Source organism: Clupea harengus, unplaced genomic scaffold (genome assembly GCF_900700415.2).
Source record: "Clupea harengus unplaced genomic scaffold, Ch_v2.0.2, whole genome shotgun sequence".
Lineage (NCBI taxonomy): Eukaryota > Metazoa > Chordata > Actinopteri > Clupeiformes > Clupeidae > Clupea > Clupea harengus.
Genome location: NW_024879564.1, coordinates 193430 through 219904, shown reverse-complemented (window position 1 = coordinate 219904; position 26475 = coordinate 193430). Strand labels below are relative to the sequence as shown.

The 26475-nt window shown below is 41.4% G+C and overlaps 2 protein-coding genes across 2 annotated transcripts; one reads left to right on the top strand and one right to left on the bottom strand.

Annotated features, from left to right (window-relative positions):
* Nucleotides 1-647: 647 nt before the first annotated feature.
* LOC122128914 (ribonuclease H-like) lies at nucleotides 648-2464 on the top strand. Its single transcript, XM_042703973.1, has 2 exons — nucleotides 648-1098; nucleotides 2397-2464. Exons 1-2 carry the CDS (start codon nucleotides 648-650, stop codon nucleotides 2462-2464), a joined length of 519 nt encoding a protein of 172 aa, XP_042559907.1.
* A 4712-nt stretch (nucleotides 2465-7176) lies between these two features.
* LOC122128913 (stonustoxin subunit beta-like) lies at nucleotides 7177-26155 on the bottom strand (the record flags this gene model as incomplete). The annotated part of the gene is made up of 4 exons (XM_042703972.1): nucleotides 25959-26155; nucleotides 19123-19296; nucleotides 7956-8002; nucleotides 7177-7706 (listed from the first exon to the last, which is right to left on the bottom strand). Coding segments are annotated over exons 1-4 (933 nt in total), but the record flags the coding sequence as incomplete, so codon positions are not given.
* Nucleotides 26156-26475: the final 320 nt, after the last annotated feature.

The window sequence follows — 26475 nt, the reverse complement described above, 5'->3', positions numbered from 1 at the left end:
CTTGGCTCTCTCCCGCCCCACTACAATTACAGGTGTACGAGAAGTAATGGGTATGTTTAACTACATCCGTGTACACATTCCAGATTTTGCTGACATCTCACGCCCCCTTGTACATTTAATGAAGGGGGGCTTGCCAGGTAGCGCTAAGATTGAGTGGTCAACAGAAGCTGATGAAGCATTCATGTTGTTGAAACAGGCTATGGCTTCCTCCCCTGTGTTAGCACACCCTGACCCTGACCAGCCTTTCCACTTGTGGGCATATCCATCTAATACCCAATACTCATCAATCTTATGCCAACTGTCAGCCCGACACCAAAAGCCTTACAGACCCATAGGGTATTTCTCTTGCAAAACACCTCCTGCTCTCCAAGGGCAGCCTACATGCATACAAACTCTTGATTGTTTTGATTGGGCTCTTAAAGCATCTGAGCCATACACAGGTTTTGGCACAGTGGTCTTGCATACGCAGCACCGTTTTGTCAAACTGTTGGGTGAAAGCACCATTCAAACCATTTCACCACAACGAAGGGGTAGATGGGAAACAAGTCTGTTTGACCCACGCGTCTCTATAACCACTGACGATGCCCTGCTATTTAAAAATGCACCAAACCCCCACTGATGGTGAGCAACATGACTGTGATCACGAAATGCTAGACAATGCAGAGATCTTTGTGGGAACGGAGCCCATTCCAGACGGCCGAGCTGTGTTTGTTGATGGCAGTTCATTCATGAGAGATGGTGAGAGATTGACTGGATGGGCTGCTGTGGGGGATGGAAAAGTTTTGCGGGCAGGAAAGCTCTACAAAGGGGGAGCCCAGGTGGCAGAACTCGTTGCTGTAACAAATGCCTTGCAACTCGCTTTACATTCTAATGTGCCTGTCAATATCTTCACAGACAGCGCTTACGCATACCATTCCACTCACACTTGGGGTCCTGTATGGAAAAGCCGTAACTTCACAACTGCGGCTGGAGCCCCCATTGCTCACAAAGCTGAGATTATCACACTCTCTGAAACACTGACCCACTTAACACCTTCTAAGTGTTCTGTCATTAAAATCACAGGACACAGTGAACAAAAAAAGGACGCCCTGGCTCAAGGTAATGATCTTGCGGACAAAGCTGCTAAAAAAGCAGCAGAACAGACAGGACACTCAAGAGGTGTCATGGGCGATAAGTCAACGCAACACATAGCTGCATTTTCTTGCACAGAACTTATCAGTTTGCAAGATTTACAAAAAGCGTATCCCACTACTAATGACTATTTTGATAAATTGATGACTACAGAATGTGCTTTTTCAAAAACAGGCTTATGGATAATGGACGAAAAGGTGGTGATGCCAACTCCACTTGTACCAATACTACTACGAGACTACCACCAATTGGCCCACACAGGGGTGTCCACCACATGTTCTTTGGTGAAGGTACACTGGTATGTTTTTGACTTAGTGACTGAAATGGAACAGGTTGTAAAAACTTGTATCCACTGTGCCAAGACAGCACCATATACTCACAAAAACAAAATCATTATGGGACATGATGAAAGACCAACTAGACCATTTACCCATTTACAAATAGATTTTGTGGGACCACTGCCCAAGTCTGAGGGATATGAGTACTTGCTTGTGTGTATTGACAGATTTAGTCGGTGGGTGGAAGGATTTCCATGCCGGAGAGCTACTGCAGATGCTGTGGCAAAGGCTTCATACACACATATCTTGCCCCGATGGGGATTTCCTCTCCAGATAGACAGTGACCAAGGCTCACATTTTACAGGACAAGTGTTGAAAACCATTTTGAAAAATATGGGAATACACCAAAAACTACATATTCCTTACCGACCTCAAAGCTCAGGGTATGTTGAAAGTCATAACAGAGTTCTCAAATCAGGCCTAAAAGCCCGATTAGAACAACACGGAGGGAAATGGACAGCACATTTGCCTGTTGTGTTACTAATGCAGCATAACACACCCAACAGAACGACAGGGCTTAGCCCAGCTGAACTCCTTTTTGGGAGAAATCTGATTCTACCAAATGACCCTATACTTACTGATGAAGTTGGTCTGGACAGTCACAGAGTAGCCTTAGAGGCCTACTGCCAGACCCTTTCTAAAGTATTACGTGACAAACAATTATTGGCAAGAATTAGACAAGATAAAAAAGATCACACGGAAGTTGCCACAGGGCGCAGGGTGTATCAAGAAGGACAAAAGGTAATGCTAAAAAAATTTGGCACCCAAGCGCCACTGCAGTCTGCATGGAAGGGACCTTATGTGTTAATTATGTTAACAGAAACTTCGTGCTTCCTGTCATTAGGAAATGGTCGACATCGTTGGGCTCATTTATCACAAATTAAACCTTTTGCATAAGATTAATTGTTTTGTTAAGATCTCTTTCAGAATCAAAACAGCTGACGGTCACCTGGAGGTTCTTCCTCCGGACCTCACACTTCGAAAGACAAAACTGATACAACTCGCCACGTTGTCGAAAGGGGGTGGAGCACGACCGTTTGAAACCAAGACAGCGCTAATTCAATCACCATCAACTCCATCGACACCTTTCAACTCTACGGGACCTCTGCAATTTCTGGAATAATTGCCACACCCTCCCAACGAGCCTGGATATTAACACTTCAATCAAACGGAATACTATAGCAGAAGCAAATCTTGCGACGGGCATAATAAACCCCAAAACGCAAGATTTCCAAGGTTCAGGAAGTCGACCCTGTCCCTTTGTAGCATAGGAAAACACACACACACACGCACACACACTCAACATTGTGGGAAGGATCCTACAGAGAACGGCCGCATCACAACAACGCTAAAAAGACTGTACCAGCTACATTTCCACATTCCTGTTACATGTTCATGTTATACTTGGTATCCAGAAAAGGAAAATTCGTCAAAATGTTGTTAATCCATGTTATAATGTTGTCTGTCGTGACTAAACTAGCCTCCCAGCAACCCATATTGCCTTCCATCAACCCTCAGGATAGTGAGAACCTGGCTCTGGTAATGTCTAAAAATGTAGCGTTAAAAATGAACAAATCAGACTGCTATGTTTGTCATCTGATGCCTGTAGACGGACGTGGATGGCCAATGCTTGCTACCCCTTATGGGATGGACGATTGGTTATCTTTTAAAAATTGTGCTCGAAAAAAATTTACTGAGACAGTAGATATGGGTGCAATCGCAGCGGTGGGAAATTTCTCTTGGAGCCCTATATGTTCAAACAAAAGTCTTCGTCTGGATTTAGTAACTGATAGACCTAGTATGGTACGAGCTGTTAGTGCTAGTAAAGCTTTAGAATTGCTTTGCAGACATAACAAAACCTTGCCATGTCAGTGGACTCGAGACAAGATTCGATTAACTGAATGGACACATAGATACCACCTAGACTACAAAGGGAAAGATTACTTTGGCGTGTTCATCTATAACACACCAACCGGACCTTGGCAATGCGATTGGCAAACACAGGAAGCTATTAAACCCACAGGGGAACGTGACGTTCAGCTCATTAGCCAAAAGTGTGGGGGAAAATGCGTTAATCCTAGCCAAACTGTGTGTCCGAGAGAGAACGACCCCCGTGTTGTGGTACCCATGCCTGCAGTCACAGTGAATTCGCTAGTCTGCCTGTCTTTTCTAGGAACCGGAACAAAGCTCGGGACTTCACATTGCAATCATACGGTAACTGTCAGAGTAACAAGCACACCCCTTGTGGCACCTAAGTGGTCTGCTTTTGCATGCGGCAAGTCTGCGTACACTGTCATTCCAGTTAATGCCTCAGGGATATGTTATCTAGCTCATTTGATCCCTCCTTCACGTGTAGTAGACAAAATCACTATTCACGATATTCTCCAATCTCAAACGTCCACACACCACCATCGTAAGCGAGAGGTCGGAGAGGTAGAACAGTGGATTGGGGTTATTCTCGCTCCCCTGGGTATAAGAAATTTACAAAAAGACGCAGCAGCCATTAGGCAAGCTTTCGAACAAACATCTAATCAAACCCTCAAAACGATTCAGGCTATACAAACGGAATTAACAGCCACTCGCGAATTAGCACTACAAAATCGTATGGCTTTAGATCTCCTGTTCGCTTCACAGGGTGGTACTTGTAAAATAATTGGCAAAGAATGCTGTATTTATATATCTGATGCGACCAGTTCCGTCGACGATTTGGACCAAATTGTGAAACAAGCCAACAAAAACATCCATGCAAATCAGGGACTACTTTCCAATTCATTTCAACAGGGTGTGGAAAACTTTATGAATTCTCTGGGAGGCTGGACTCGTTACATTTTTCTGTCTTTAGGAGCAGTTGCCATCATAATAATGGCCGTCTTTGCCCTCATGTATTGTTGCTGTTATTGCTCGCCTATGATCTGTCATCTCATGCATCAATCTACAAAGCCTGCACGAACACAGCAGGAGAGTTTAGAATACGTTTCTGAAAAACTTGATAAGACGATTGTGTAATCCGAGTTATTTCATTTTGTTTGAGTTCATCTTCATGTATAGCTAACTTCATGTTTCCGAATGGCTACCCTGTACTGTACATGTAATTATTTCTCTGCTTACATTTGTCGGCTCTCGCGGCTGGAGAGGGCGGTCATTTTGATATGACGTCCGTAAGGAATTTCCCCTTAAAAACATCAGGGGGGCCCACCAAAAATTGGCAAACAGGTGTGAGGCACCCTGATGAGAAAAAGGTTTCGCCTTACCTCGCGAGAGAATGCGCACCTTTGGGAGAAAGAGAGAGAGAGAGAAGAAAAACTGACTGTGTTCACCTAAAACTTAAGCAAGCGTTTACTCTGATCTTACAAACAAAGATTTATGTTCAAGACCTTAAGTCTTGAAAAGGGGGAATAAAGGGACCGACATTTGATAATCAGTTTAATAGATACATCCCATAGGCAATAATTCAATATATCTGACCTACTGGTCATTGTAGTATTATTATTCTAAGTTTCTCATGTGTATTCTGTTCCCGGCCTACATGAGGTGTGAGAGAGCCTTCACAGCTTCCCCCCCTTTGACTAGAAACAGATTCTAATTAGCATTTAGGTATCCACCCATCCTTTGCCTTCCCAGAAGTTTAAAAGACTGTGATTTTCAAGAGACAGTCAGTGAAAGAGATTTAGGTGGAACACACACTCAGTGAAATCTATCTCTCTGTCCTCCTCTGGTGCGCGCCACTGAAAGAATAAACCTGGACTCCTTTCACTATATAACCAGATGGGCTCAGGATTACTTTGGCAAACCTTTGTCAAGCACTACAATATGTAGTTACATTTTGACATCAGCCACATATACAATGACTCTGTGACTTGATGAATATAGTGATGGTTTTTCATTGCAAGCTAATTGATTATATAAAGGTAGATCTACTGAGTCACCTGATGTAGTGTTACCTTAATATATAAATTGAATAGAAAGCATGGCCAGGTACTGCTGGGATATTTTCTCAGTCATTTGGATATATGGCTGTAATTCACCGATTTCAGACCAAGAGAAAGAGAATATGAGGTTTCTTACCGTCACTCACCTTCTCACTCACTCATGCACACACCTTTTCTCTGTCTGTCCTATGGCGGTGCTCCGTGTGGAATCACATGTTTTCTTTTTAAATCGAGACGCGGTAACCGAAGGAGAGAGAATGAATGGAGGTAGATGTTGCCGATTGCGCAAACCTATCTGATAGCCTCTAGGTAAAGTTAAAGGCACAAAACTGTGTGTTTTTTTGGTTACATTACTTCTGTGTTCGGACTGAGATATGTACTCTATGGCCTGCAGGCTCTTTATTTTCCTATCTATCCTCTCTCTTACTCACGACACCTAAGCACTTTAATAAATATGCAGTATATGTTATTTTCTTTCCTGCGTGGTTTTAATGAACCTTGATTTTTCTTTGTTGACAAACTCTAGCGTCTAGCCGAGATTTGCTTCTAAAAATGGCAGTTAAAACTTTACTGTGCCAAAAGGAAGCCTTATGTTTACCGTGTCCAGAAGCGTTGTCGACTTCTCTGGGCTCAGAGGCATCTGGGATGGATCATCACATAGTGGAAACGTGTATTGTGGTCAGACGAATCAGTATTTCAGGTCTTTTTTGGAAGAAATGGACGCTGTGTGCTCTGGACCAAAGAAGAAAAGGACCATCCAGACTGTTACCAGCAACAAGTCCAAAAGCCAGGGTCTGTCATGGTATGGGGTTGTGTCAGTGGCCTTGGCAAAGGTAACTTACAGTTCTGTGATTGTACCATTAATGCCGAAAAGTATATAGAGATTTTGGAGCAACATATGCTGCCTTCAAGACGACATCCTTTCCAGGGACACCCATGCATATTTCAACAAGACAATGCAAAACCACATTCTGCACACATTTCAAAGGCATGGCTGAGGAAGAAGAGTGTGCCGGTGTTGGACTGGCCTGCCTGCAGTCCTTAACGCCCCCAATAGAGAATGTATGGTGCATTTTGAGACGCAAAATGCGACAACGAAGACCCCGTACCATTGCACACCTTAAGACTTGTTTGTAGGAAGAATGGGACAAAGTTACACCTGAAACGCTTCATCACTTGGTGTTTTCAGTCCCTAAACATCTTTAGTGTTGTGAAAAGGAATGGCATTGTAATACCATGCGGTATAACTTTTTTTGTGGATGTACTAGCACAGGCGACGTCATCATGTGCGCTGAGGTCAAGCATCAGTGAAAGCCGTGATGGCAAAATTACAAAGTGGTAAATGCTTTACTGTCCCAACTTTTGAAATATGTTGCAAGAATCAAAATTGAATTAAGTGTTTATTTTGAAAAAGAAAACAATACAATTCATGAGGTAAAACATCACATAATGTGCTGTTCTATTATTTTCAATGTAATACAGGTCAAAGAGAATTTACAAATCACTGTTTTCAGTTTAAATTTTAATTTAAAATACCGTCCCAACTTTTTCTGATTTGGGGTTGTATTACTAATAATGTCAGGCCTTCACAACAAATTCAACAAAGAGTTACATTCTTCATCGAAAACATTCTGGATGTGATCATTGATTTTGTGAGGGCACAACCATGCACTCCCTGAGAACACAGGGAAGATGCAGTGACAGCAATCACAGCATCACACATGTGTATGGATAGGAGTGGGTGAATCCTGTGTTCCTGCAGCATAAGGAGGTCATGTGATCTGGCACAGGGACACTGAGGAGTCAGAATAAGCCATGAACCCAGGATAGAGGGGCTCAGTGAATGTGGAGTGGAACGTGTGCAGGTGGGTGAGTGTGTCAGAGGAGACGCTGTAGAAGGACAGAGTGCCAGCCGGCAAGTCCAGGTACAATCCTACTCTTCTGGAGCAGGAGGAGGGGGCAGGTATGCCAGTGTGTTCATTATTGTGCCAGGCAGAGTATTTATGAGGAGAGCAGTCCAGACTCCAGGACTTGTCATTATGACCCAGCTGGCAGTCATCATTCTTCCCTTTCCTCTGGATGCTTTTACACGCCACTCCTATACGAGCCCCACCCCGACTCCACTCAGCCTCCCAGTAGCAGCGTCTAGACAGACCCTCTCTACACAACACCTGATACCACCTGTCAAATCTCTCTGGGTGGTCAGGATACGGCTGCACCTCTCTCACACGTCTCACCTTTTTGCTCCTCTTAGAGAGAGAGAGCAGTCTGTGTGCTGTGTTTGGGTCCAGTGTGATCTCACAGGCATCTGGAGACAAGAGGAGAGGAGAGAGGAGAGAACATCCTCATCAGAATATTGCTGACTAACCTACACACACACACACACACACACACTCACACACACCCACACATCCATTGGTGTGCATCATTGTGTGTGCATTGGTAACAGCTACAACAGGCATAACACTCAGTGAAGACAGACTACAGACTGAACACACAGAACAGATGTCTGTGAATTATCCCAAATACAGTTCCTGAATTAACCATTAAGACTTACATCTCAGCAAACGTGGTCGTGCTCTGTTTACAGATGGATGGTCTGTTCTGAAACAGAAACACACGGTCACACACATAATATTTTAAAACAGATAAGATCTGCAATTTTTTTCATTTTAATAGTTTATAATTACTAGATGCAGGATCCATATGTGATTTCTTGAACTAAATGATAATTAAAGGAAAGATCAATATGTATTACTGTAAGAGAAATGTTATATCTGATGAATCAGTAATTACAATGGCGAATATTTTGTTGCATTTTATGCCATTGTATTTTGCAATGGTTCTCTCAGTTTGATTATGTGAAGGAAGGCAGTCAGATTAAGATGGAGCTTGACCTTTTTTTCTTTTTTTAAATATGTTTATTGATCAAACCTCAATGCATAATACAAGCTGTATAGGGAATGACTATGGTTAACCAGGTTTGACAGTTTTTTTTTTCCCTTTACACCCAATTCCCCCCCGACTCCACCTCACCTACCCCCCCCCCCCCCCCCCCCCCCGACAGGTAGTGAACAGTTCCTTTTCCCAAATATTCTTCAGCCCTAAAAGAGGAAGAATTTGAGATGAAAGAAGGTTATGGATTGACGAGATACTATTTTGTGATACTGGGGAGGTCATGATACCCTCTAACAAAGTTTTTTCAGGCAGAGCAGGGAATGAAGTGAATTGTGTTTTGATGAAGTTGCGCAACTGAAAATATCTGAATAGACCTAAATTAGAAATACCAAATTTTGTGGCTAGGTCAGTGAAGTTTTCAAAGGTCCCACCTACATAAAGGTCACTAAAAGAGACAAGGCCCATCTTCTTCCAGTGTGCAAAGGTTTTGTCTATGCTTGACGGTAGAAACAGGTGATTGTTGCATATGGGAGTAAGGACAGAGGGGGATTTTAACCCATAATGGTATCTGAACTGTTTCCAAATTTTTAGTGAGGAGAGAACAACAGGATTATTGGTGTATTGGGAGGGTCGCAGAGGGAGGGGTGCAAAGAGTAATGCAGGGAGTGAAGTGGAAGTGCAAGAGTTAGCCTCCAAGACACACCAGATAATATTTGGGCGATGGCACCATTTTTTCAGCATTTGAATATTAGCGGCCCAGTAATACAACAGCATATTGGGTAAGGCAAAACCCCCTGCTAATTTGGGTCTTTCTAAAAAAAAAATCTGAATTCTTGGAATCTTGCCAGCCCAAATGAATGACAATATAACAGTGTCCAATGACTTAAAAAATGATTTGGGAAGAAAAAGAGGGAGGGTCTGAAACAGAAAAAGGATTTGAGGTAGCACGTTCATTTTGATAGTTTCAAATCGGCCAACAAGTGAAAGGGGTAACTTGTGCCATCTTTGAAGGTCTGATTTGATATTTTCAGTCAGTTTTATGAAATTATCTTTATGTAGGGACTTGAGAGAGTGGGAAATATTGACACCTAAATATTTAAAACCGTTGGGGGAAAAGTGAAAAGGCAAAGCCCCTGAGGCAATGGATTTGGCTGGTTGATTAACTGGGAAACAGAGACTCTTAGTAATATTCAGTTTGTACCCTGAAAAAGTACCAAACAACTTCAGCAGATTCACTATTTCATCAACGCAGTTCACAGGATCTTGCACATATAGCAATAGATCATCCTCTGTCTATACCTGAGAATACCAAAGAGCTTTTAAGGGCTATGGACAGGGGTTCAATGGCCAGTGCAAATAGTGAAGGTGACAGGGGGCATCCCTGACGTGTGCCACGTGTGAGAGAGAAGGGAGGAGAAATTTCAGAATTAGTTTTGACACTAGCTACAGGTGCAGAGTATAACAGGCGAATCCAGGAGATGAATTTGGAGCCAAAACCAAATTTGTGTAGTACAGTAAACAGATACTGCCACTCGACGCGGTCAAACGCCTTCTCTGCATCCAAACAAATCACCATCTCTGGGGTTGGAGAAGCAGAGGGACATAGAACCACACTCAAAAGTCTACGCACACTAGATGACAGTTGACGGCCAAGGATAAAACCTGTTTGGTCTTCTGAAATTATGCTTGGAAGACAAGTCTCAAGTCTGCGTGACAGCACTTTTGCCAACAACTTTACATCATTATTCAGTTGGCTTATAGGTCTGTAGCTACCACATAAATTAGGGTCCTTATACTTCTTTAATATAAGAGAAATCAGAGCTTGGTTGAGTGTTGGGGCAAAACACCCTTTTCTAGAGAATCATTATAGACTTCTTGTAAAACTCCACTGAATAACCATCTTGGCCAGGGCTTTTGTTACTCTGGATTTGAGAAATACAGGAAGTAATTTCTCCCAAATGTAGGGGTTCATCTAAACGTTTTGTAAGTTCTTCCCTTAAAGTTGGAAAGTCTAGATTATTAAGAAAAGCATCCATAACAGATGTGTCAAGAGGGGGTTGTGATTTGTAGAGCGTAGAGTAAAAGGAAGCAAACTCTGAGTTTATTTTTGATGGGTCGGTAGTCAGGGTATGAGATGAATCAGAGATTTGTGGTATAAAGCGGGAGGCGCATTGACAGGCTTTTTCCTGCATACAGAAAATGTGGGCGCGCGCCTAAGCCGTTTTCCCGAGCGCCTACAACAAATCGCGAGCGCCTAAGGCAAAAAAAAAAGTCCGCGATAATAAAAAATAATAAAAAAAAGCTGTCATTCATGGCGCAATTCAGCTTAATAGTGTTTTGAGCCCTCACCGTCGACTTCAAGGGCGCATCCCACCTCCCACCCCCTGAGCCAATCATTGAACACAGGCTGCTCCAAGCTTGCCAGTTTAGAGAAGACGTTGGTTTGGATTTGAGATTTGAGCAAGCAACTTAATGTAGCTAGCTTTTAGCTGTTTTAAACCAAGGGACTTTACTTCAAAAATGTTGTTTTCAACCTGCTTACAAATCTGGTTAAAACAACTAGTGAAGGTGTTTTAGAATAATATTAATGCCATATACAATAACTGACTTTATGTTAACACCACTAATTAATGTTAGCTGTCTTAATTATTTAGCGCAATGCTAGCATGCATCTACCGTAATTCGATATTTAACCAAGGTAGCCTATTGTAGCTACTGCAAAATATTGATCGCGACCTGTTTACAAATCTGGTTAAAAAGATAAAGGTGAGCTGTTATTTATAGATATGAATTATTTCTCATGCATCTAATGGCTTACAGCTACCTGTAAAGCATCTAAACGTACAGAGTAAGAGAGGTTGACTGCTAAATACAGTACATTAAGGCAGCCACCAGTCTTTGGATAGCTCTCATAAGTGAGTTATTGTATATGGCATTAATATTCTAACCATCACACATAGGATACATAGGTACACAAACACACTGCTTAAATAAAACACTAAGCCTACTATCAATTTTTTTTTTAAGATATTGTAGGCAACTGCTAGCTAGCTAGATAATGTCAGCAACTGCTAGCTAGCTGCTTGCTCAAATTCAAACCAACGTCTTCTCTAAACTGGCAAGCTAGGAGCAGCCTCTGTTCAATGATTGGCAATTCATCACGCGTGCAATGCATGTAAGCGAATATGGTCTCAATAGTATGTTTCAAGTATAGGCTACAGCCGAAACCTCGTTATGTTTTGATCAATAGTAATCGAGTTGATAAGCGTGTCTTCTTGTCTGAACAATACGCAACTGTGAGATGCGCGAATGGACAGAGCGGCCAGCTGCCAATCAGTCAACTTGCGTATGCATCCTGACTTCATCAGTCGGCGCTGATTTTGAGCATAACATTCTATCTTCAGTATTCATGGCTTTCAATGTATTAAATTATCTGCTATGTTGAGGACATACACAGGTGTAGGCTATTATTTGATTTGTCTACCCGTTTGAATGAGTACCAGTAGACCGCGGGGCCTCGGGAGAGGCAGACAACCGCATTGGTTTATCAATGAAAGCTCAGCTCGTTCGGAGGAGAGCGGATAGATTTGCTTTGCATCTCGAATATAATAATATTAATATTATCATTGATACATAAACCGGTGCGGTTGTAAACTGTCGTTCCGCTGCAAGGGCCAGCCCGACATGCACGAATACACCTGTACAAATGCAAATTAAATGTCCACTCAAAATGCTGACAAAAGTTTGATTTCCAACGCAGCCTCCATTGGTGGGCCAATAGAAGTTGAACACACTATTAAACATATTTGTGGACAGTTTTAATAATAAAAACAAAAAGAATGGTATGTAGGTTTGTATGATAAAAATGAATAGTAATAATAGATAAACTTGAATTTCATAATTTGTGTGTTACATTTCTGACCACTGGTTAGTTCTAGATTTTATTGATATACATTTCAGTAGTTTGCATATGTAGAGGTAAACCTTGATAATCTTTGAACCATACATGATAGCACCATGGGGCTTGGACTACTGTCAATCTATTAGCCTATCTATTTTAATCTAAAGTGTAAGCAAAATGATTTCCTGAAGCATATCCTCCATTATTTATGAAATCATCATCATCATCATCATCATTGTTTATTCAGGGAGAAATTGACTGAGCACAGGGCTCTTTTGCAGCAATGCCCTGATTGAGGCCACATAGTACAGAAGAACAATACATAAACAAACCACAACAAAACGAAACAGACAAAATACATTTTAAAAAAAAAACACACACCAAACAACTCAGAAATTAAGCATAAAAAATAAATAAATAAAATAACATGAAGTAAAAAAATTAAATCAGAGAATCATTCAAAACAACAACATTGAGGCACATCCTTATTATCTAAAAGGCTCTTAAATTGGTTGACAGACAAATACTTGGTTAATTTCAACTCCACTTGAATAGTGTTCCATTTATGGGAAGCAAAGAACTTAAAAGCTATTTTACCTATATTAGTTTTTGTAAGGGGGATTTCAAGGGAGATGAGGCTCTGTGACCGTGTATTATGACAGATGGATTTTAATTTTAAAAGTGACATGAGATAATTAGGCAGTTTTCCCACTAAGGCTTTATAAACAAATAAAAGACAGTGTTTTTCCCTCCTGTCTGCTAGAGGGGACCAACCAACATTCTTGTATAAGTTACAGTGGTGGGTCCTGAAAGCGTCTCCTGTAACAAAGCGAATAGCACTATGGTAAACAGAGTCCAGGAGTTTTAAGGTAGAGGGTGCAGCATACATGTAAACAATGTCACCATAGTCAAGAACTGACAAAATTGTTGATTGCACTATTTCCATTCGGTTTTCAAAAGTAAAACAAGATCTTATTCTATAAAGAGCACCCAGTTTAATTTTAACCTTCTTAGCTAGGTCAAGAACATGTGATTTAAATGACAGCCTATCATCTAGCCAGATACCTAGGTATTTATAGCAAGGAACTTGCTCAATATTAGTCCCAGAACGGGTGCATATCCTATGGGTGGAGGGGACATTATTTCTATCATTGGAGAAAATCATGAATTTAGTCTTAGACTCATTCAGCATCAATTTGAGGGACTTTAGGGAATCCTGTACACAATCAAAAGCATGTTGAAGGTTTGAAACTGCTTGATCTATAGAGGGCGCTGAGGCATACAAAATTGTATCATCGGCATAAAAATGGACTTTGCAATGTTCTAGATGGTCACAGATATTATTAATGTAAAGTGAGAACAATACCGGGCCTAAAATAGAGCCCTGAGGGACACCAGAATTAATTACTAGGGCCTCAGATGTAAGGCCTGCAACATCTATACATTGTGTTCTACCCGTGAAGTAGTTTTTGAACCATCTGAGGGAGACATTATCAAATCCCAGGGAGTTCAGTTTGCCAAAAAGTATCTCATGGTTTACTGTATCAAAAGCTTTCGACAGGTCAATAAATAAAGCGGCACAACATTGTTTCTTGTCTACAGCAGAGGCTATGTCATTTACCACAAGGGTTGTTGCAGTAATGGTACTGTGGCCAGCTCTGAAACCTGATTGAAAGGGGCATAAAATTGAGTTTAAAGATAGAAAAGAGCTAATTTGCTCATTTACAAAGGATTCCAACATTTTGGCTAGGCATGGGAGCTTGGAGATCGGCCTATAATTGTTCATATCATTTGGGTCTCCCCCTTTATGAAGGGGCACCACTAATGCAGATTTCCAGATGCTAGGAATGTAGCCAGAAAAAAGTGATAGATTAAAAATGTGGGTCAGGGGTCTGGCTATAATGGGGGCAGCAAGCTTCAAGAGACGTGGGTCTAACTGGTCTGCACCCACTGAGCTCTTCATACATTTAGAATTACGAAGAGAAATGGTAACATGTAAGCTAATAAGGTGACATGGTAACACAGACTGTGCGCGCATAGCGCGCAATTTTTTTTTTGAGCACCGAAGACCCATTTTGACCCAGGAAAAACCCTGATTGATGCCTAAGTTGTGAAGCTAGAAGGCGGCCGGCCTTATCCCCATGCTCATAGTAAGTCGCCCTTGTACATCTGCTTTCCATATTGATAGTAAATCAAATTCAGTTTGTAATTGTAGACGTTTGGTTGTTAAATCTAGGTTAATTGTTGAGGCCTGCTGTCTGTCTGTATCTAGTATTGCTTCCAAAAGTTCCTGCTGTTTTAATCTCCTGTTTTTAGTTAAATGTGCACTGAAAGATATGATACCCCCACGAATAAATGCTTTTAGCGTTTCCCATAAGAGTGATGGAGATACCTGATCAGACCTGTTTGTTTCTAAGAAAACATCTATATTTGTCGACACAAAGTCACAAAAGTTTGTGTTGGCTAATAAGCCTGAGTTAAGTCTCCATCCTCCTTGATGTCTGTGCGAACTAGAGGGGAGACAGAGGTCTAATATGTGAGGTGCATGGTCAGAAATGACGATGGCGGAGTATTGTGCAGAGTTAACAAAAGAAAGAAGGGCCTTGTCAATAAAAAAGTAATCAATGCGGGAATATACCTGATGAACAGTGGAGTAATAGGAGAAATCTTTAGTATTAGGGTGAAAGAAACGCCAGGGATCGACACAGCCAATTTGATCCATATAAGCTGATAATGTTTTAGACATTGCAGTAGGTCTGACTGATTTAGAATGAGAGCGATCCAGTGCAGGATTTGTAACACAGTTGAAGTCTCCTCCCAAAATTAAATGATATGGTATCTAAATTTGGAAGATTAGAGAACATTGTGGATATAAAGTCTGGGCTGTCCCAGTTGGGAGCATATATGTTTGCTAAAACAACAGGTGTTTGGAAAAGCTTTCCTAAAACTATGACATAGCGACCACCAGAATCACAGTACACATGTTCAAGTTCAAGTTCTCAAGTTCAAGTTTATTATCATATACTCATAAACAGCAATTATCAGTAATGAAATTTGTTGTGCTCAATGTCCGTTCAACTTAGAGAATAAATAAATTAAATACTGGAGAATGGAGAAAAAGGGTAGGAAAAAGAGAAAAAAAATTGTAGTGCAAAAAGATATTTCAAGGACAGTTCAGCATCCTGATGGCATGTGGGTAAAAACTATCCCTGTATCTGCTGGTACGGGACCTTATGCTCTTGTATCGCCTTCCAGAAGGCAGGAGGGAGAAAAGACCATGGCAGGGATGACTAGGGTCAGAAATGATCTGCTTGGCCTTCCTCCTGCAGTGCTGGCTGTAAAGGTCCTGAATGGATGGCAATGCAGTCCTTGTAATACGCTGTGCCGATTTGCATCTCTTTGTAGTGTCTTCCTGTCCTGGGCAGTGCTGTTGCCTAACCATGTTGTAATTCCACCAGTCAGTATGCTCTCAATGGTGCAGCGGTAAAAATTGGTCAGTACAGTGCAGTCCATGCCAAATTTCCGCAGTCGCCGCAGAAAAAAGAGCCTCTGTTTCGCTGTCCTTGTAACCACACCAATATGGTGTGTCCAGCTCAGATCCTCGCTGATATTGATACCAAGAAATCTGAAACTTTTGACTCTCTCCACAGCTGTGCCCCCGATGTGAATGGGTGCATGTTCTCCCTGCAGCCGCATGTAGTCCACTATTAACTCCTTGGTTTTTGCTACATTAAGCAGCAGGCTGTTATCCTGACACCAGGATGTCATTGTTGCCACCTCTGCTCTGTAGGCAGACTCATCATCATTCTTGATGCAGCCGACAATGGTGATGTCATCAGCAAACTTAATGATGGTGTTGGAGCTGTTAGTGGTTGCACAATCATAGGTGAACAGGGAGTACAACAGTGGGCTTAACACACAACCCTGTGGGGCACCAGTGCTGATTGTTAGACTGGTTGAGGTGATGTTACCTAGCCGTACTGCCTGTGGCCTGTCTGTCAGGAAGTTCAATATCCAGCTGCACATGGAGGGACTGATGTTCAGGTCCTGTAGTTTCATGATGAGCCTGGATGGTACTATGGTGTTGAAGACGGAGCTGAAGTCGATGAAGAGCATCCGCACAAACGTGTTGTTCTGATCCAGGTGAGAGAGAGCAAAAGGCCAAAGCTACAGCATCATCTGTAGACCTGTTCGGCCTATATGCAAACTGGAGTGGGTCTAATGCAGGTGACAGGCAGGATGTAATGTGGTCTTTGACTAACCTCTCAAAACATTTCATCACAACAGAGGTGAGTGCGACAGGGCGGTAATCATTGAGACAGCTCACTGATGGTTTCTGGGGTGAACTTGATTCGCTTATGTATTAAGATGGCAGTGCCTCTGGATTTGCTATTCAAATTGGAATGAAAAATGTGTCCAACCCAAGGCTTACGAAGTCTCATATGATCATCTATGCGTAGATGTGTCTCCTGTAGAAAGACGACATCAGCTGAAAGACTCTTTAAATGTGAGAAAACTTTGGAGCGTTTAATTTGCACGTTCCAGGTAACTACTTTAAGATGGTGCCCATTTAAACCGCCTCGTGTCATATTAGCATTTGTCATTTGTAATACCCCAGGAATCTGTCAATAACAAAGGTGCCCAGCCCTGCCATAGGTATTGGACCATGGTGTGGTGGGGAGGGGAAGAGGAGGGAGCAAGATAAATAAAAAGAGAAAAAAAACACCAAAACAATTAACAAAACGAAAATAAAAATAACAACATCAAAAAAGACATAGGACATCATACCAACCCACCCACCCCACCCAAAATCCCAACATTCCAACTGGAAACGTAGCATGAACGTCTGATGCTCGTCTGCAGAGGGCAGCGAGCAGCCATAGTACACATACATACAACTGATTTTTCATGTAGTGTTATCTGCTCCTAATATTGTACTGATGTCATACCCTAGGCAGTGAAGCCACCCAATAAACTGAGATTATGTACTATTGCACTCTGAACAGGAGCCTCACAATTATATGATATCTAGTTTGTGGAAACAAAACGTCCAAAAGTCTAGAAAATTACATTAGAGAAAATGTAAGTTAATGCTAGTAAGTTAATGCTAGCCACTAACTGTACAACAAGATAGAGCACCTCGAGGTGGCAGCGGCCACTTAACATTCATTCACTCAAAACGTGATGGTTAAATTATACTGACAAAATTAACAGGCTTAAATGAAGAACAAGCCTATCCATTTTTCCCCCACTGAAACGAAAATGCATGAACCTCAATCAAATCAGTTCAGTATGTTAATATATACAGATTAGCCAGCCAGAGCTAGCAGTCACCTGAGGTTAGCAATGTGGCCATTCAACATGAAGATTCAGCGTTCCTCTTTAGGGCTTAATTTCTCCGGGGTACGGATGCGTTCTTGATAGAATGCCTCAGCGTCTGCAGGGGAGTTGAAAAAATGTTCTCTGTTTTCATAGGTGACACGGAGACGAGCTGGATACAGCATGCCAAATCGCACTCCTCGTTTGTAGAGAAGGCTTTTGATGTCGTTGAATGCTGAGCGCTTCTTTGCCACTGCCACGCTAAAATCCTCGAATATACGGATTCCATTACCGTTGTAGGAAATGTTCTTGTGAGATTTCGTCCAGTTCAGCACAATCTCCTTCACCGTGTATCTGTGGAATCTCACAATAAAAGGTTTCGGTGGATCTCTTGTTCGTGACTTGGGCTGTAAACTTCTATGGGCGTGATCTAGCTCAGGAGGCTCAGAGAGTGATCCACCAAGCAGGGTATGAAACATTTTCGCCATGAAGTCTCTAGGGTCTTTCCCCTCAGTATTTTCTGGTAGCCCCAGCACTCGGAGATTTTGACGCTTTGATCTTGATTCCAAATCTTCCAATTTAGCCTTGAGCGCAACGTTCTCCTGAATCACCGACTCTAGGTTGGATTGTAGCCCACTCACATCACATTCTATCTGGGTTATCCTGTCGCTATGATCAGTTAGGCCAGTTTCCATTTCACTAATTGTGCTTGGGTGGATAATGTCGCCTCAATCGATTGGACTGATGAACGGATAGGTTCCAGGGAGCCATTTAGTAGAGTTGTAAATTCGCCAGTCATCGTTTTTCTAAGTTTGTCGAGTTCTTGAACCAACCTTTCAGTAGTGAGTGGTGAAGGGCTATCCGCCATGTTGCTAGCACAACTTTTAATACTGGGTGTAGAAGTTTGAGTTGACGTCTTGTTGGTTTTTGCCGACCTGCCCGTCATTTCTGTCCTTTATGAATGTTGAAATCATACGAGGCAGTCGAAATTAGATAGTATATGGAGATATAGGGTATTTTAGTAAAAATATTCTGAAAGTTATCGGAGCACAGCCAACGCACGTCTTAACACTCCATTGCGTTTTGCAATGGTTCTCTCAGTTTGATTATGTGAAGGAAGGCAGTCAGGTTAAGATGGAGCTTGACCTTTGACACCAGAGAAACAGAGACAAATTAAAAAAGGAATCAGGAATATGAAAAAGTGAATATAGTTCTCTACGCATATGTTGCCTATTTCTTGCCTAATTTTGACAAGTTGTTACTTTTATCAACTGCCTCTTCATTCAACTTTTCACTAATCACTTTGCTGCCATATAATTGCTTTGAACTTCTGGATTCCTTTGGAGACCACTTACCTGCCTGCCACCTTCCCTGCCTGACCTCTAATCCTCACCTCATTCCTATGGACCACTTTGCAAATGGGAAGATTTAAATTCATATTTGTAAAATTGGACGCTGGATCAAAGAAGGTGACCTACTTCTAAGTTGGGAAAGTGGCTATTTATATACACATTTGAAAATACACCACTACACTGTATAAAGAAATTGATGTGATCTCACAAATAATGCAGAAAAGTACATTATTGGGATTTCTTTCTACACTTACTTAAGCATCTCCAGTTTACAGACAGGATCCTCCAGGCTAACAGATAACAGCTTCAGTCCTGATTCTCCGGGATGATTGTAGCTCAGATCCAGCTCTTTTAGGTGGGAGGGGTTTGAAGACAGAACTGAAGCCAGACAAATACAACCCTTTTCTGAGATGAGACAATCAGAGAGCCTAAGAGAGAGAGAGAGAGAGAGAGTAATTTTAAACATACTTTATTGTACAACAACTGAGACTACCGCTAACAGATCAATCTAAGAACATAAGTACATCAGTTATTCAAACATGAAGCAAAAGAAAGTTCATCATTTTTTACAGAGCACAGGGCACTATCCAAACACCATCTTTCCGTAAAAGACTCAATTGCCCTTGTTAGCTTATAAAAATGAAAATCAATAGTAATTCTGGACTTAACTAAGAAAACAGCTATAACATTATCTCCCATGTTCCGCTGAACTTTATTTTTTCGGCTCATATAAACGCTACCACGCTTGGCCTGACCAACAATGAAATTAATAAGCTCGCATTTTGTTCTGTGTTTCTGATTGTAGGAAAAAACAAGTATAAAACCTTGCTTTTTAAACACAATTCCAAAAGAAAAGCGCAAAAGACTTAAACAAACAAGGAACAAAGCCTATTGCACTCCATAAAGCAATGATAAATCATCTCTCTTTCTGTAAAGAATGGACAAGTATCACTTATTGTTGGGCTCATCACAGACACTATGGCATTCACAGCAATGGCACCGTGCAAGACCCTCCACTGAAGATCACCAGTTCTTTTCGTCAAAGGAGACTTGTAAAAAACTCTCCACACAGGCTTGGTTTTGTCATCAATACCTAACTTGTCTCTCCACACAGTATCCATTTTAGCCTTTCAGAGTAGCCCTTTTAGCCACTTTCACAAGATTCTTGTACACAACCTTCCCAGTGACCGAATCTAAAAACATCCGATCACATTTCCCAAGCACCAGCAGAGGGCTAGTGTGACCACATTCTAACAGTGCTGGTTAAAGTCTCATATTTGGAAGACGATCACTAAAATTACAGAGAATGTTACCTTTAGTATATTCTTCCAGGAGGCTTTTCTCCTGGTAACTTAACACCCTACTTAGCTTATGCCAAAAAAGTTTTGCATATCTCTGAGACCTTATTCCTAAGAAGGAGGCTGTCGCCTGAACATTCTGTAAATTACAAACTGCTGTACTAACAACATGCCGTAATTGCAAGACTCCTTTTTTACAGAGCAGAGTTATAAGACCAGGAACGTTACATGACACATCAAATCGTGACCCCATAACAATAGGCTCCTCAAGTAACCAGTGCACAGAAGATAGTCCTCCTGCCCACTCATGACTGAAAAGCCACCAAGCCCTAAAAAGGCTCTTGTAAAAAGGAGTCAGTCCATCAAGCGCAATTTGCTTTGTTTCCATTTGAAAAAGAGCAATGTTACCCAGGTTACTGACTTCATGCAGAATGCCAAGAGCCAGTGGTCTCCAGACCAGAGTACTTGAAGCAGGTCACTGGATGAACTGCAACCCAAAGGTGTCCCTCCTGCAAGCAAGATTTATAAGTCCTTGTCCTCCATAATCTTTTGATAGGAAAAGGACGGCTTGAGGGACCCAGTGTAGTTTATCCCAAAAGAAACTCACCACTTCCTTCTGAATACTCTGACTCTAAGGCTGATGCCACAAGGTTATTGATTATAAGTGTGCGCCCCCTATAGCATAGTTGAGGGAGCAGCCACTTCCATTTTCCACAAACGACACTTAACCTTTTCCCAGTTCTTTTAAACAAAAACATCGTCACCCTAATAAACACCAAGATATTTAAAGCCTTCCTTTTTCCAAACCAACCCACCTGACAAACCAGTGCACCTTTTTTCCCACCCCTGGACACCCCTGCCTGACCCCTCTTTTAATCTTGAAAGGGGCGCTCAGGCCTCCATTTATTTTTAACAAACTTTCACTGTTACAGTAAATAGCCCTGACCATAGCTGTGAAAACAGGGCTAAACCCAAAAGCATCAAAAGTGGCCCACAAATAATCATGTTCAACACAGTCAAAAGCTTTTTATTGATCTAGAGATCAGCCCCACATTAATGCCTATATTTCTTGACGCAGTCATTAGGTCTCTGACTACAGCTCTGTTATCAAAAATTGATCAGTCTGGTATACAATAAGAGTGATCTGAATGCACTACTTGACTAATTACTTCTTTTAACCTCATAGCCATAGCCATGGATAGTATCTTCATGTCAGAGCATAGCAGGGAGACAGGGCGCCAGTTGCCTACCTCCTGCAGGTTACCCTTCTTGGGCAATTAGAGGTGTAATGCTGACAAAATATCCTAATTGGGACCTTGCCATAATCCCACCATCCCGTAAAGAGGAAAAAGAGTAATTTTGCTTCCTAAAAGTATCCCAAAAGAAAGTAAAGGTGTCCTAGTGCTGATCCTCTGAGAGCGATGTGTTAAAACACTAGTAAGCACTTCTAGGCTTAAAAGCCTTAACACTCACATTAAACAACCGCACAGTGATCAGAAAAAACAGTTGGCAGAATCTGACATGCTCTTAAAGTGTTGCGACAATTTTTCAGGGTATAAATTATGTCTAATCTTGCAAGGGGAAATATAATTTCCTCTGCTGTGAGACCATGTATACTGCCTGACACCTTGATGCAAGGTTCTCCATGTGTCACACAAATGATGAGCATTGATCAGTTGAATTACTGCTTTCTGGGATGGAACATGAGGCTCTAGGTGATTCCTATCCAACTTGTCATCCACAGTACAGTTAAAGTCACCACCCATGAAAAAAATTACTTTCTGCCTCCATATCATTTAACACCTCATGTAACTCTGTCAGCTCCATTTGTTTGAGCATAGACATTTAAAAAAGACATTTCAAAAACTGTTAATAATGATAATCTAAAAACTAGTCAGGGACAGGTGTAAAATGGAGACAGGTGGAGATATCCAGTGAAATAATACACAATACTTCATTCTCAAACTTAAACTGAAAAAGCTCCCTATCAGCATAATATCTATTCAGTACCTAAGTAACTTATTGTACAGTGCCTTTAAAGGCAGTCATTACTGAAAAATAGATACAATAAAACACATGATTAAAATATGAATGAACTACATAAGTACTTTTAACTAGGACTGATGTTTTCAAAGGAAATGCTCTGGTGCCTTTAAAATAGTGATTCTCAACAGGGCCCTCAAGGAGCTTCAAAGGAAATTATTTAAAACAATGAACCTCATTCAACAAGTGAAATACATCAACAGTTGTATACATAGCTTTTTAAATATACGATCAAGGTTCTCCTGTATGCATTTGAACTCCTTCCAAAAGGTAGTGTCACCACTCCCCTGTGTTCTCCCATCTGACTGACTGGTATAAATGCCAGCACCTTCTTACTGTCAAGTAGGCCATTCTCTGAGCAACACGCTTAGAGGGTGTCTCCATCTAGAAAAATGTGATGAACAGCTGGGATTCTACTATTATGATTTCATGGTTCTTATAACTAATCAGGAAATGTTTGACTATAAAGAAATGTCCAACACCATCCTCACTCTCTGCAGTTTGCAGTGGAGACTAGACAGTCTCTTAGAGAGAAGCTGAACTCCAGAATCTCTCACATCTATCATCCTATCCTAGGGGTAACGCCTCTACTCTCTCCTTCCCTCCATGCTGGACAATATAGTAGGGCTGCTCGATTATGGTAAAAAAATCATAATCACCATATTTTGGTCAATATTGAGATAATTAATTATTTAACACGATTACTCATTCCGTGTTTACTGATTCAAATTGTTTGGTTAAATCAAATAGAAATGCTGCCCATCCCTGACATTCACGAATCACCTTTTATTAATAGGGATCGCTAGGGATCACCTAAATTGCTCTATGTAACCAATAAACTGTCTAGCCTATTAGAATTGATTTAAAGTAACCCATCTGATTTGTCAACATCAGATGTTATGCATTCATCTGTTACAGACTGTACTGATTTGTGAAAACATTGACACATGACCTCTTATGCATTTTCATTGCCTATTACTGTATTCAATCTAGCATATTATCCCATCAATTGTAGAGGTATCTGAATAGACTGGAATTAACCAATCTGAGTTGTACAAGTGTAGCTCAGTTGTTAAATTGATCTGTTTCAGTCCCACAGCTGTTTTCTTTTTTCTTTTTTCTATGCCTTTACTTGGACAGGACAGTCAAGGGTTGTGGACAGGAAGCGAGGCGGAGAAAACGCGGGGAGAGGACCGGGAGAACGACAGCAGGTCAGATTTGAACCTGTGTCCCCGCGGGCAATGAAGCCGGTAAATGGGGGGCTTATCGGCTTGCGCCACAGTGCCCCCCCCCCCCCCAGCTGTTTTCTGCTTATACCACTGCCTTCCATACACAAAAAACTGATACCTCTAATGTTTAAAAACTCATGACCTTTACCACACACATCTAAAGTAACCAAAGATGTAAACCTATGATTGATCAAACACATACGGCATTTAGCCTGTGTAATTTAAGCATAATTGACAATCTAAAATCATGTGAAATGATGTAATTAATGTAGTACGCGAAGCACAACACAGGTGTGATAGTTATGTATGATGCATCAAATGATGAACCTCAAATTACACAGAATGTTTTACTCATTGAGCATAATGCCATCTGTATGTCAACAGTGTGTCTGTGCCCCACCATTTGGAAACAGGAAAATAGTGCTTCCAATGTCTCAAATGCATCAGATGTGAGTGTACTGTTTGATGACAGAATGTCACGGGTTACAGACTGCAGGTGTGAGGGCCCTTCATCACCACATCTGAAATTCAATTTGCGTCTCTCTGCTGGTCTATGTAAGGGGCAGCGCCTCTACCCACTTCTCTCTGCTGGTCTATGTAGGGGCAGCCCTTCTACCCACTTCTCTCCATTTGAGGAGAAGCACCTCTGTTGGTACACCTGGAATTCAAATCAGGGACTTGCCTAAATGGTAAACGCCTCTCTTCCTCACTGTAACTGTAACCTGATGTCACCTGGTCCAACTCTTCCACCCCCAACCTCTCTCTTGTAGAGGCAACAAACTATTTATTTTACTGCAGCAAATGCTTAAGCCATGAACCCTCCGCTAACTGAGATTGAACGAGTGTAGCACAAGAAGCTAGAACAGCCTGCTAGCGGGAGCAAGCAAAGCAAGTAATTACGAAGACGTCCTGCGAACTCTGCAAATTGAGCAAAAAAAAGGAGCGACTAGTTCCTCCGATCTACACTACACAGCAACGACGATATCAGAGCGACAACCCCCTCCATCCACAGACACTCTTCAGTTTGGCAAAACATCGGAAAACCAATTTCTCTCTGGCAACTTTGATATAATGAATGGGCTAATACCTACTACCGCTAATCCAATTATTTTCTCTCTGATCCTCCTTACAGCTACCATAGCATAGCTGTTAAGTCCCGTCCTGTCTCATAAGTTATGTTTTCCTTAATTGATCATACGTATATTCTGCAGTTCTGTGTTTTGTTTGTTTACTCATCTCTCCTCTCGTTTCAATCACCTCACTCCCTGCCCTTGTGTGTGCCCCGCGTTGGTGATTATCTGCCCGCCTTGATTGTTTGCACCTGTTCCTAATCACCTAGTGTATTTAGTCTGTGTGTTCATGTGTCTCGTTGCCAGTTCGTCTCCTCTGTGTTTTTAGCCTCCCAGTGATTTCTCCTGTATTGATGTTCTAGTGTTGCCAACCTCTGCCTGTTTAATGAACCCTGCTTTTGCCCTCTCCCTACTGGATTTATCTGCGTGATCTTCAAACTGCCTGCCTGTGAACCGAACCCCAACCTCACCTACACCAAACCCTGTCACTTTCCTCTCCTTGTTGGATTTGTTTGCCTGCATTTTGACTGTCTACCCGTGTACTGATATCTGCCAGTAAAAGTTATTGATTGCACCGTACAGCTTTCTCTGGGTCGTGGATTGAGTTCTGCTATCTATCAACACCGCCAGTTACAATAGCCACTACCGGGCTAAGCATAAGACTTTTTTACCTTTACCATTGTACATGCATTGATTTGTTTTATGTGGAAAATGAGTAAAAATCTTATGTAAAGGAAAACAGACAAAAAGAGATACAGGTTATCACTACGGTAACATAACAGTGTGAATAAAAGGTAAGGCTACAAAACCAGTCAGGAAATTCATGACAGTAAAGCCATGTATAACACCAACCTTAATGTCTGGAGCATATTTTGATGGCAAACAAAGAATGGATTGGTAGAGGACGGTAAGGAGCATTTGTGTGGGAGGTTTTACATTTAATCATTAGTAAAAGATTTGTTATTTATGTGGCACAGATTTTACCAGCCTACAGAAAATAGAAGTTCACACCTCAGTACAGTGATGTTGGCAGGGTAGAGTGTTCACTGGTACTTGTACAAGACAATGTGACATGAACAGTAAATCCACTTTTAAGTTGTCATGGTTCTTGTAAGCCTAACTGCAGTGCTTAAAACATAGTTTATTTCCTATATTTTGAATGTTTTTTAAATGTAATTTCTTAAAATATTTCAATTCAGATATATCTATCATCCTCCATTTCAGGAGTTGGAGGGATGTGGAAAAAACAGTGGAAGCTCTAAGAGGGATGAGAGACACGGAATTAACAGGTGGAAATTGAGTTAGAATCTTATGTGAAGGAAAAAGAGAAAAGGGACACTGTTACTGAAGTCTGGTTATCGCTACATTTATATAACAATATAAATCATAGTTCAGGGCAAACATAACTAATCAGGATATTCATGACAATACAGACATGTATAACACCAACCTTAATGTCTGCAGTTTGCAGTGGGGACTAGACAATCCGTTAGAAAGAAGCTGTACTCCAGAATCTCCCAGGTCATTGTTGCTCAGGTCCAGCTCTGTCAGGGAGTTTGGTGACTGTAGAACAGTAGCCACAATTCCACAGGACTCATCTGTGAGTGTGCATTCAGCAAGTCTGCAAAACATTGTGACAAAAGACAAAATATTACTCTGAAATGATAAATAAGCGATGCCTTTCTGAAGGTGTCCTTAGAATTCAACATGCTGAAAGGGTGGAGGCAAACATTTCCAGTTGAGTAAATTGGTAACTTATGATAACATACTATGTAGAGTCTAAAGGGAACTCCAATATCTGCAGTTTTGTAGTGAGGACTAAATAGTCCTGAAGAGAGAAGTAACAGGTCACATAATTGTTAAACAACACTATTCAATTCAATTCAATTTTATTTATATAGCGCCATTACAATACAATTGTCTCAAGGCGCTTTACAGAGCCCAGAGCCTGAACCCCCTTAGTGCAA

What these genes read in the sequence shown, in the direction of transcription:
- LOC122128914 (XM_042703973.1), top strand. Translation starts at nt 648, where the DNA reads ATGCTAGACAATGCAGAGATCTTTGTGGGAACGGAGCCCATTCCAGAC. An exon ending in AAAGGACGCCCTGGCTCAAG is followed by an intron (nt 1,099 to 2,396) that starts GTAATGATCTTG and finishes GATCTCTTTCAG; the next exon opens with AATCAAAACAGCTGACGGTC.